Source organism: Dipodomys ordii, unplaced genomic scaffold (assembly GCF_000151885.1).
Source record: "Dipodomys ordii isolate 6190 unplaced genomic scaffold, Dord_2.0 Scaffold8, whole genome shotgun sequence".
NCBI lineage: Eukaryota > Metazoa > Chordata > Mammalia > Rodentia > Heteromyidae > Dipodomys > Dipodomys ordii.
In genome coordinates, this window is record NW_012267224.1 from 27,652,448 (window position 1) to 27,664,799 (window position 12,352).

At 42.9% G+C, this 12,352-nt stretch overlaps 1 protein-coding gene across 2 annotated transcripts in view; it reads left to right on the plus strand.

Moving 5' to 3' along the window:
* Positions 1-1,189: 1,189 nt before the first annotated feature.
* The window catches only part of Cep135 (centrosomal protein 135kDa), a 53,893-nt gene continuing 42,730 nt past the window's right edge, over positions 1,190-12,352 (plus strand). The window contains exons 1-6 of one of the 2 annotated variants that reach the window (XM_013009197.1): positions 1,190-1,217; positions 4,836-4,992; positions 5,791-5,981; positions 6,825-6,992; positions 7,955-8,096; positions 11,552-11,636. In XM_013009197.1, the coding sequence (XP_012864651.1) occupies positions 4,880-4,992; positions 5,791-5,981; positions 6,825-6,992; positions 7,955-8,096; positions 11,552-11,636 (699 nt within the window). In that variant the 5' untranslated portion in view covers positions 1,190-1,217; positions 4,836-4,879. Of the gene's footprint in view, positions 1,218-1,362; positions 1,519-4,835; positions 4,993-5,790; positions 5,982-6,824; positions 6,993-7,954; positions 8,097-11,551; positions 11,637-12,352 lie in introns of those variants that run through there. The other variant, XM_013009196.1, reaches the window with a different exon arrangement.

Consider the following 12,352-nt stretch of genomic DNA (forward strand, 5'->3'; position numbering starts at 1 on the left):
TTATACAAAAGCCATCTACAAAACTCAATTCATTGCTTCTTAGAAACTGTATAAAAACAGACTAGGCCCACAAAATGGATATATGTGAATGGGTACAAAGTTATGTACCACCACACCACAGTTACATGAGACACATCAGAAACTCCATTTTCAGAGCTAAAGCCTAATTGAAAAGGTAAAAAGAGCCAGCAGAAAACCATCAGCTCCTCTCTGATCATACACTCTGGCCATTCAGAAAGATGTGAAAAATAGGACCTGACTATGTGTTTTCTAGCTGTGAGCAGTTTTGATTCAATTGAACCCACAAATGTTTATTGTGGTAGATGCTACAAAAACAGTTGAGCCAGGTGCCGGTGGCTCATGCCTGTAATCCCAGCTACTCAGAAGGCTGAGATCTGAGGATCACGGTTCAAAGCCAGCCCGGGCAGGAAAAGCTGTGAAACTCTATCTCCAATAAAACACCAGAAAAAAGTGGCGCTGTAGCTCAAGTGGTAGAGTGCTGGCCTTGAGCTGAAAAGCTGAGGGACAGCGCCCAGGCCCAGAGTTCAAGTCTCATGACCGACGAAAACAAACCAAACAAAAACCATAGCTGAGTACAATGAGCCGGGTGCTGGTGGTTCACGCCTGCAGTGCTAGAGATTTGACGGATAACGACGTCAGGTTAACCCCGGGCAAATCCAGGCTGGAGGTGTGGCTCAAGGAATAATGAACAAGCCCCGTGAGTTCCAGGCTCTGGCTCCAAACCCAAGTACCACGATGGGTGTCGAGTCCACAGGTACCAGAAGGGGAGCCAGTTGGGGGTCGATTGTGAATTGCATGGGGTGGCAGTCGGAGAAGCTGGCGGACCATTCCCCAGTGCCCGCGAAGCCTAAGTAGCCCGAGAGACCAGACGAGGTGCTCCGCACCTGCGGATTCCAGGACGCCTCCACCCGGGCACCCGGGGCCGGTTCGCGGCTGCGCGCTGCGGCCTCCGGCCACCAGGGGCGCCCAGCTCTCGCTCCGTCCGGGGCTCCATCGTTTCCGGGCACCGCGGCCCAGCGCCGCCATCGCCGTCCGCCGCTCCCGTTACCGGGGCAACCGCGGCGCCTCCTCGGGGTGAGCCCTGCCGGTCTCTCCGCGCCATTTTCAAACTGCTGTAGTTCGGGGCGGGTGACCGGGAGCTCGGGGAGCCGGAGGGCGGCGAGTGCGGGGGGGCGATGCGGCGGCCGGGGCTGCGGGTGAGTCCGGCCTGGGGGCGGCGCCTGGGCCTGGTCTTCCGGGACGCTGCGGGGTGCTGGGGGGGGCCGCGGAAGGGCGCGGGGACCCCGGACCCCCCCCCCCGGAAGCCGCGCGCGCGCCCCGGACGCAGGGGTTGATTTAAAGTTCAAGTGCGCCGCGTACAAACCCCGCGACCCTTCCCCGCTCAGGCCCGGGGAGACCCGGGGACCCGAGGACTGGCCGGGGTTCGGCTCCCCGCCCTGGTGCCCACTGCGGAGAGGGCAGTGGAGATGAGCGGTGCCAGCGTTCAGACCCTCCGAGGTGACGTGGATGGGTCCGATGGGACGGGGAAGGGCGAAGGAGGGAGTCCCAAACTTTGTATTTCCTGTCCAGGCTGGCTTCGAACCCGCGATCCTCAGATCTCAGCCTTCTGGGTAGCTGGGATGACAGGCGTGAGCCACCGGCGCCTGGGGGGGGGGGGCTCGGCCTTGGCTTGGATTCGTGTTGATGCTCCTGGGGTCCCTTTTTTGTCGCTTTCCCTCTCCATCCCCCCCCTTCCCCACGCCCCGGCAGGAGGAGTTGGTGGGTGACCCCCCCCCCCCAGCCCGGGTCTGTCAGGTAGGTTTTCCTCAGCGCCCCCATCTCGCAAATCGCTCTTGTTTCTGGAAGGTGAAGAAGCCTCCCTCGCTGGAAAGGCCCAGGCAGGACCCTGAGGGAGGTTTGGGAAAGGAGTACCAGGAACAGGCGCTGATTGACAAGTGGCCCCGGGCCGGGCAGGGCTGGACGGGACCCGGGAGACCCGGTGCCGCGCCACTGGGCAGCCTTCGTGGTGTTTGAGGAAGGGTGATAGCCGCGGTCCTTCCCCCCCACAGGGCGCTTGTAAGGATCGGACTTGTGCGCCTCTTCTTCACAGGCACTCCCGTGCGATCCGCCGTGGAGAACAACAGAGTTGCCAAACCGTCGGTAGTTGGTGCAGAAATAGGAGCCCGAGGATGAGCTGGTTTATGGGAAAAGAGCAAAGTTTCTAAAGAAATGAACTTCTCATAACAACTTGGTGTGTGCGCGCACGCGCGCGCGTACCAATCCTAGGGCCTGGACTCAGGGCCTGGGTGCTGCCCCTGAGCTGTTTGGCTCAAGGCTAGTGTGCGCTGACACTTGAGCCGCAGATCCAATTCCCGCTTTTGTGTCTGTGTGTGTGGTTAATTGGAGAGTCTTACGAACTTTCCTGCCCCCGCTGACTGGGAACCACAACCTTCAGATCTCAGTCTCCAGAGAGCTAGGATTACAGACATGAGCCAACAGCTCCTGGCAGTATTCTTGTATTATTAGACTTTTGTTAGCCAGGTTAGCAATTGAGATTGGTCTGAAAATGTTTCCTCACCAATGGTCAATTTTAGTTTTAATAGTTGCATTATTTGAGGAAGACAGGTATGTCTTAGAAATAAACATTTTGCCTTTTGCTTTCTGCTTAAGACTTTCGAAACATGATCAACTTTATTTTCTTTTCTTTCCTGTCCTGGAGCTTGAACTTGAACCCAGGCACTGTTCATTTAGTTTTTTCTCTCAAGGCTAGCAGTTGAGCCTCCTAAGTAGCTAAGATCACAAGTGTGAGCCACCAGCACCCAGCTTGGAGGCTCACATTTTTGTCCAGGAGTGGCCTCAGACCATGATCCTTCTTCCTGTGCCTCCCACTTCATTGGGATTACAGGAATAATCAATCCACTATGCCTGTTTTGTTTGTGGAGATTAAGTTTTGCTAATTTGCCCAGGCAACCAAGCAACCGGGATTATAGTGGTGAAGCAATCTGCTGCCTGTGCAGTGTCTGGCCTCTTCTGCTCAAATAATACTTTTGAGATTCATGCACTTTTGCTAATATGTATCAGTAGTTCCTTCCCTTTTATCTCTGAGTAATAGTGCATTTTATCAATATGAGTTTGCTTATCCTTTCACTGTTCATGTGTTTTTAGGATGTTTCCAGTTTGGGCTCATTTTGAATAAATTTGCTGTGAATATTCTGTCATCTTTTTGTGAATGTTTGCTTTCATTTTCTAGTATAAATGCCTAGACATAAAATGATGGTGTTATTAGCTTGGCTTTTCCCCTGCTGATTTTTACCATCCTGTCCCCCAATGTGTGAGCATTTCATTTGCTCTTAATCTTTGCCAAAATGGAGTGTGGTCAGTTTTTTAAATTATAGCCATTCTAGTATGGGCAAAAGTATCCTTCATTGTGGTTTGAATTGGTATTTCCCTGGTGACTAACGTTGAGCATATTTTCATAAATTATTCCTCCTAAAATAATCTTTTGCAAGGTACTTGTTCGTGTGTGTGTGTGTGTGTGTGTGTGTGTGTGTGTGTGTGTGTGTATTGGAGCCTTGATCTTAGGGCCTTGTGCTTTCACTTGGCTTTTTTGCTTAGAGCTGGTGCTCTGACACTTGAACCACTCTCCAGTGCTGGCATTTGAGATAGAATCTTTGGGATTTTTTTCTGCTTGGGCTGGGCTGGAACTGGCATAATCCTAACTCAGCCTCCTGCGTAGGTAGGAAAATGGATGTGAGCCACTGGCCCCTGGCCTGTTCAGGTCTTTTAACACAACTAAATTTTAGTTTTAGCTTAAATAAATGTCCTTACTGAGTCATTATGAGTTCCATTTATTTATTATTCAGTTATATGTCCCATTTAATTAATTAATTAAATTAATGCTCATCCTGGGGCTTGAACTCAGGGCCTGGGTGCTGCCCCTGAGCTCCTTTTGTTCAAAGCTAGCACTCTACCACTTGAACCACAGCTCCACTTCTGGCATTTTGGTAGTTAATTGGAGATAAGTGTTTCTCACACACTGTTCTGCCTGAGCTGGCTTTTAACTATGATCCTCAGATCTCAGCCTCCTGAATAGCTAGGATTACAGGTGTGAGCCACCAGCACAAGGTTTCCTTTTATATTTTATATATAAATCCTTCCTCAGATATTGTGATACTTTCTGGCCCTCTTTCAGTTTCTTTCTTGTAGGAAGGGAAGCACTGAGGTTTGAGGTCAGGGCCTTGCACTTGCTAAGTAGGTGTTCTCACTCAGCCACGCGTCTATCCCTTGCCTTTTTCATTTTTGTGATGGAGCATTTTGAGGAGATATTTTTAATTTTGATGAAGTCCAATTTACAAGTAATTTTTCTTTTATGTTTAGTGCTATCAAAAGAGTTCTAAGTTTGGTCAAAATAGATTGTATGCAACTATGAAAATAAAACAAGGAAAACTGTTGAAATTATTTCAGGCTGGGGAAGGAGTGTACGAGGAGGCAAGACTGATTGTAATATACTATACATATGCAGAGATGTAACCGTGAAATTCCCCTCTGTATGCTAATTTAAAAATCTGAAACAGTTAAAAAGAATTATCTATTTACCTCTGGGAATTTTTTGTTTTCTTCTACAATCTTTATTGGTTTAACTTTATATTTAAAATTTAGGAAGAGATATGTACTTTATAATACAGCATCACAGATCATAAATGTTAGCTTTATAAGCAGTAAATTAATTTATCTTAAAAAGGAATGAAAATAATGGTTTCATATGAAAATAATCTTAGGTTATTGAGAAACACCAATAGCAGCTCTAATAACCGTGTTTCATTCTTCTTTTTTAGGACTTTAAATTTTGAAGTGAATAGACCTGGTTCTGGAAGGCGAGATGACCACAGCTGCAGAGAGGAAGTTTATTAACGTCAGAAGAAGATTAGACCAGCTGGGATACCGACAGACTCTGACAGTGGAGTGTTTGCCTTTGGTAGAGAGAATTTTCAGGTAAAGTGAGAAATACAGACCTAAATGTAGCTAATCTAGTCCATTGGCGTAGTTTGTGGTTGCACTCCCTTCTTCCATAAAGAAGTGGGTAGACATTCAAGTCCTTTGAGTTATTAAGTCATTTAAGTGACAGGGTCCTTATCTGTTTTTCCTCCAGTCCTGCTCTCCCAGCCCTTCCTGCAGGGCTCGCTCACTGTTCACACTGCTTTTCTGAGCGGACATTTAGGAGGGTTTCTCTGTGAATGGAACTAGAGCTGAGGAAGTGCTGATATAGTCGAGAAATACTTTTCCTTTTTTTTGTTCTTAAGAAGAGCTGGAGATTGAACCCTCAGGTGAATTCTCTACCACTGAGTTTGACTCCCAGCCTGACTCTTCCCTCCCTCCTTTCTTTTCTTCTTTCTTGGAGCAATGCTGGGCTTGAGCTGTAGGTCTCAAGTTTTTACTTGGCTTCCTTTTGCTTCATCTTCACTAAGTATGTACTGAATAAATGTCCTTTTAGCCTACATTCTTAGATCCTTAGATCCTAAGATCCTTACATCCTTACTTGTGTGAGTCTTACTTGCTTAGCCTGGAGCATGTGTAGGCAGGCGATTCTGAGTGATTCAATGTATATGTACTTCAGAGCGATCTTGTTTTGAGAAATTTTAGGGGACCTGATACTTTGAAAGAGCCTGAAAATTTGTTATCACTTAAGATATATTTTAAGGTTAGAAATGTATTTGGAAGTATGTTTTAAGTTTACTAAAATAATTAATGGAATATTTTCTTGTATTTATATTTTCTATTTTTTAATTTCAGTGATTTAGTTCATACTACAGAAAGCCTTCGACAATTAAAACTATCTTCTGTGAAAGCTGAAAAAGAAAGTGCAAATTTTGATTTTGTCTTGGAGCCCTATAAGCTTGAAAATGCAAGATTGAGTAAGGAAAATAATGAATTATACCTGGAGCTAATGAGACTGAGAGAGTACTCAGAACAAAACACTAGAGGTAAAGGAAAATGGGTAATTTGTATGTGCAACATCTTTGCTCTTTTGGCTTTACATGTAGATAAGGCTAAAGTCTAATTTTGAAATTGCTGATTATAAAAAACAATAGCTCCCTGAATACCACCAGATGTGAATGGAAGTAGAGATAAGGAATTGCTGATATTAATAAATAAATATACATTCTATAGCTAGGTCAGACCTCGATATATGTGGATTAAAATTTAGAGTTAAAATTGCTAGAATGTTAGCAATGAGGAAAAGTTCTTAAAATAGCTTTTGTTTTTCATTGAAAATGAAAGTGGTAAAGTAAGGGAAAGCCATGTTTAACCAAGTTTCTGACCTAGGAAGTAGATAGTATAGGATGATTTCAAAGATACCAGGCCTAAGATAGTTATATGATTATTCTTTAAAAATTATTATTATTACTATTATTATTTGCCAGTATCAGGGTTTGAACTCAAAGTCTCAGACTCTTGCTCAGCTTGCTTGCTCCTGGTTGGTACTCTACCACTTTAGCCACACCTCCAGTCCTTGGTTATTTTACTGTAGATTCGTACTTTATGCCTGGCATGAATTCATAGTCCTTTAGTTTTATACCCAGTTTACTGGATCAAAAGCCATATTATATATTAAGCACCTATAGCAACATAAAACAGTATTTCCCCTTTGTGTTTAGTGAGATATTTGCAGTTTTGTTAATAATGGTAGAATAATGGGCTTGAGACAAAGCATGCATAAGAAGAATCAGGTGGAGCCTTTCTTGATTTGACCTTTTGTATTTTGTGAAAGGGAAGAACTTCATAGATTTCTTGATCTTTAGTCTTTGACTCTTTTTCATCGTAAGAATTGAAAACAGCATTGAAGAAGAGTACACATGAAACAGCTGATCTGAAATTTCTAAATAACCAATATGTTCATAAACTCAGACTTTTGGAGAAAGAGAGTAAAGCTAAGAATGAAAAAATTCAACAACTTCAAGAAAAGAATTTGCATGCTGTAGTACAAACTCCAGGTAAGTCTATTCATTCTTAAATTTGTTAGGATTATAATAAAGACAAAATGGTGGGTTATTTATTCCTGAGGACCTGTTTTCTTTTCTTTTCTTGTTTTTGCTAGTCCTGGGGCTTGAACTCAGAGTCTGGGCACTGAACCTGAGCTTCTTTTGCTTAAGGCTAGCATCCTACCACATGAGCCACATTCCCAGCCCAGACCTGTTAACTTTTCATGTACAACTCAAATCTTGGCCAGATGCTAAAAAATGATAAACCGTTGCCGGGTGCCAGTGATTCACGCCTGTAATCCTAGCTACTCAGGAGGCTGAGATCTCAGGACCACAGCCAGCCCGGGCAGGAAAGTCCATGAGACTCTTATTGCCAATATATTATCAAAAAACCAGAAGTAGAGCTTTGGTTCAAGTGGTATAGCACTAGCCTTGAGCATAAAGCAGCTCAGTGACAGCATCGAGGCCTGAGTTCAAGCAAAAAAAAAAAAAAAGATAATTTATCTATGCATTTTAGACCAGGACAAGTTTGATCATTCTATCCATTAGAAAAAGTTAAGTCCTGCTAGTTTTAAACATAATTAAGAAAATATTCCTTACTATTTGAGGTTATAGCATACTTACGTTACAGGTGACATCTATTTATTTTGGTTTTGCTGTTTCAATTTTCAGTTATCTGGCTCTTTGACATTGTTTAATGAGGATGTATACTTTGCCAGTTTTTTGTTAGTAATAATTTCTTGAGCTCATAATAGTGAACTACAAGACACACTCAGCTTTTAGTCTTACTAAAACCTAATGTCTATATAGTAGAGTGTCAGATTAAATCTGAGTCATATGTCACACATGAAGGCACATAAACATTTTATCGTCATGACCAAATGAGTGGATAATGAAAATGTGATTGTCTTAAGTCAAATAAGCCAAATTCAGAAAGACAAATTTGTTTTATTTCTCCTGATTTTTTTTTTAAGGTGGCAAGAAAAGAAGCATTGCTTTCAGGCGCCAGCGGATGCAAATTGATGAGCCAGTCCCCCCCTCTGAAGTCAGTTCTTACCCAGTTCCTCAGCCTGATGACCCTTACATTGCAGACCTTCTGGAAGTGGCTGATAACAGGTACGTTAAATCATTTACAACTGGGGTTGTAACCCAGGGTAATCAATGCTCAGCATGCTGAGTTCGGTCCTTAGCATCAAAATAAAAATAATGTGGTTTTTTTTGTTTTGTTTTGTTTTGTGGTGGTGGTTCTGGTGGTTCTATGGTTTGAACTCAGCACTTGTTAGGCAGGATTCTACTATTTGAACCACACCTCCAGTTGTTTTTGCTTTGGCTATTTTTCAGTGAGGTTTTAAATTTTTGCACCTAGTTGATCTCAGACTAAAATTTTCCTACCTGTGGCCACCTGTGTGGCTAGGACCACAGGTGTGTGCCACTATTTATTGAAATGAAGTCTTACTTTTTTACCCAAGCTGATCTTGAACCCATGATCCTATGATCTCCACCACCTTAGTACTTCAGAATACAGGCATGAGCCATAGCATCCAGCTATAATCATACTGGTTTAGTTGACCACTGGTTTGCTGTAAATCTCTTGGTAAGGAATGCTTTTGTCTTGGTAACTGTTGTGCCCTTTGTTCCTAGCACAAAATTTGTGTACAGGTACTCAAATATTGCCTTCTGACTTCTGTGGAATATTGCTGTGAAACTTTGATTTCAAATGGGTTATGTATGTGAAATTTTTGCTTTAAAGTAGTTTAGTGACATCAAGAACCTATTTCAGGAGCATTGCTTAGACATTTAGTTTCATCTTTTAGTTATCTTTTTTAGGCATCTCTTCAGATTTATTTCAAATGCCAGTTGGACATGAATAGATGTATAAGTGGATTTGAAAATCTTCTCTCATGATTTCTCTAACTCTGTATTTATATTTCCTTAAACTGGAATCAGATTTAAATTCTACTTAATTAAAAATTCATTAGGCCTCTTGAGCAAGGCACTATGTAAGTGTTCTGAGATATGAAGAGGGAGGAATAAGATGGTATTGCTGTTCTTTAGAAGTCTATAGTCAGTGGTAGAGATGAACGAGAAATACATGAGATGCCGATAAGAAAATTATAAGAGGTTCAGCAAAACAAACGAGTAAGTACTACCATCACCAAGGGTATCTATGGGAAGCACTCAGCCTGGATCCATTGAGGGAATATTGCACATAGTGCTTTGTAGATGGTGCAGAAAATACTGAGGAATTCTTTGCATTTAATTATCTTAGTATAATCTTTAAAAAAAATTGGTTGAAGAACTGATGATTTCTTCACTAATTTTGCTTAGTCAGTATATGTACCAATATATACATACTTACTTAGGCATGCAGTATTTTGTGCCTTGCTCTTCTGTTAAAGTTATAAACTGACAGTCAGACAATATAGTGTTACATTCTTATAATAATCCCAGCTATTTGGGAGGCAGGGATAGTAGGATTGTGATTCAAGGCCACCTAGACAAAACTGTTAATGAGACCCCTAGCCGGGCACTGGTGGCTCATGCCTGTAATCCTAGCTACTCAGGAGGCTGAGATCTGAGGATCGCGGTTCAAAGCCAGCCCGGGCAGGAAAGACCGTGAGACTCCTATCTCCAATAAACCACCAGAAAACCGGAAGTGGCGCTGTAGCTCAAGTGGTAAAGCGCTCGCGTTGAGCTGGAGAGCTAAGGGACAGCGCCCAGGCCCAGAGTTCAAGCCCCACGACCAACAAAAAAAAAATGAGACCCCCCTGACTCAACATCTAGTTGGGCATATTAGAATACACCTGTAATCCAAACTACTCAGGAAATGGAGGCAGGCATATAATAGTTCTAGAATAGCCAGGACAAAAGCCTAAGTAAGACCCTACCTGGAAAATAAACTAACGCAACAAGGGCTGGGAATGTGCTTGTCTAGCAAGTGTGTAGCCCTGAGTTTAAACTCCAGTACTGCCAATTAAAAAAAATGTTACAGCCTGGGATCACTTAAGTAAAATGTTAGTATTATTTAAAAATTGATTTGGGCTGCAGAGTTGGCAGCCTGTTTTTTGTTTTGTTTTGTCTTGTTGATTTATTCATTTATTTTTTGGCAGTCCTCAGAGCTTCACACTTGCTAGGCTGGTGTGACACCACTGAGCCATGCCTCCAGCCCTGTTTCTTACCAGCTTCTTTAGGATAGGGTCTCACTTTTACCCAGGCACATACCTGGGCAGTGATCCACTGCACTGACTTTAAGCCTTCCTGTCATCACTAAGATCACAGACATTCATCCAGCTTCCCTTCTGAGAAGACAGTCTTCTAGATTTTTCTGCCTGTGCTGTCCTGACTCCACGATCCTCCCAGTCTCAGCCTCCATGTAGTTTGGGATGACATGTGCATGCCACTGTGCCCAGCCAGGGGTTGAGAAGAGGTCTCACAAGGTTTTTTACCTCGGCTAGTCTTGAATCATAATTTTCCTGAGCCATAAGTCTCCTGTTGAGAGTCTCAAGTGCTGGGATTATAGGCTTGAGCCACAGACCTGGCTGACATTAGTTACTTTTGATGTCTTGTTTAATAGAGGTAGGAATTTGTGGAGAGTACACTGTATCTATGGATCATCACAATGAACCCTTGTGTTACCAATGCATATTAATGAGATATTTCAAAATTCACAAACCAAAATAAAACCAGGCCTGCCTTTAAGTCTTTATCTTTCCTGTAAAAACCTATTGAGATATTACAAATCTATTTGAGTACTTGTAGAATTCAGATAGTTTGCACAAAATATGTTCTTTTAAAATTTACAGATTATAGAACAAGTTGGTGTTTTTACCTTAGTCACTTGGAAAATTGTTCTCTTAATATTTTCTTTCAAGGATTGCATAGTAGTTTATTACATAATCCAAAGCTAATTAGACTTAGAAAACTTGCTTTAGTACCTTATTTCACTTAGTGATGCTCTGAAGTTTGAACTAGACCTTCAACTTTTTGGACCTAAGACTTGGTGGTAGGACCTCAAAGAGTTGTCCTAAAAATCAAAATAGAATAGAGAGCTGGCCACTGGTGCTTCACTATAGCCCTAGATACTCAGGAGGCTGAGATCTAAGAAGCATGGTTAGAAGTCAGCTTTGGCATTAAAGTCTATGAGACTCCTTTTCTTAGTTAACCACCAAAAATCCAGAAGTAGAGCTGTGGCTCAAGTGGTAGAATGCTAAGCTTGAGCAAAAAAGCTTAGGACAGTGCCCAAGACTTGAGTTCAAGCCCTAAGACTGGTATCCACGCTTGTGCATGTGCATACACACACACACACAGACACACACACACACACATACAGAGTAGTGTGATGAGTGTATTGGTACATTGGGTACATCGCATAATGTGCCCAAGTTTCAAGTTATTTACCACTGAGATTTCTACCTGTTCTCATGCAGTTCTCTCTCCAACATGCCATAGTCTATTAATGTTGCGGCTTTGGGACTCTGGCATGACACTTCATCACTCATTAAGAAGCAGGAAGTGTAGAATTTGTCAAACAACCATCTACTTTCATATCATTCATTACAAATGTGTTTCAGGATTCAGGAACTTCAGCAGGAGGTCCAGCAGCTACAGAACAAGCTAGCAGTGATGGAAAGCGGAGTGAAAGACTACGGCAAGCAGGTAGGTCATCATTACTGCATATCCCTATAGCTGTAAGGATTCTGTGGTCATAACTACAATTGTCTTGTCCCTGATATCACTGAGTTTTTATGCAGCTTTTATCTTTATCAGTTTTTTGGTAGAATTAATGCCTTGAATGGCCTAACAGCACTGAGCTCCCTTCATTACTCATTGAGAAAAATAGCAATTTTTTGTGTAGTTTTAGTTTTCTTTTAGGTGACACATCTATATCCCCAAATAAAATTTAATAAACACACTGTTCTTTCCATCTGAGGAGGGATTTTATTGATGTGTACTATGTTTTTTGTTTTGATTTGATTCTTAGGGGTGTGTGTGTGTGTGTGTGTGTGTGTGTGTGTGTGTGCGCCAGTTCTGAGGCATGAACTCAGGGTGTGTGTGTGTGTGTGTGTGTGTTTGTGTGTGTGTGTGTGTGTGTGTGTGTGCCAATTCTGAGGCATGAACTCAGGGTGTGTGTGTGCTAGTTCTGAGGCATGAACTCAGGGTGTGTGTGTGTGTGTGTGTATGTGTGTGTGTGTGTGTGTGTGCCAGTTCTGAGGCATGCACTCAGGGTGTGTGTGTGTGTGTGTTTGTGTGTGTGTGTGTGTGTGTGCGCCAATTCTGAGGCATGAACTCAGGGTGTGTGTGTGCCAGTTCTGAGGCATGAACTCAGGGTGTGTGTGTATGTGTGTGTGTGTGTGTGTGTGTGTGTGTGTGTG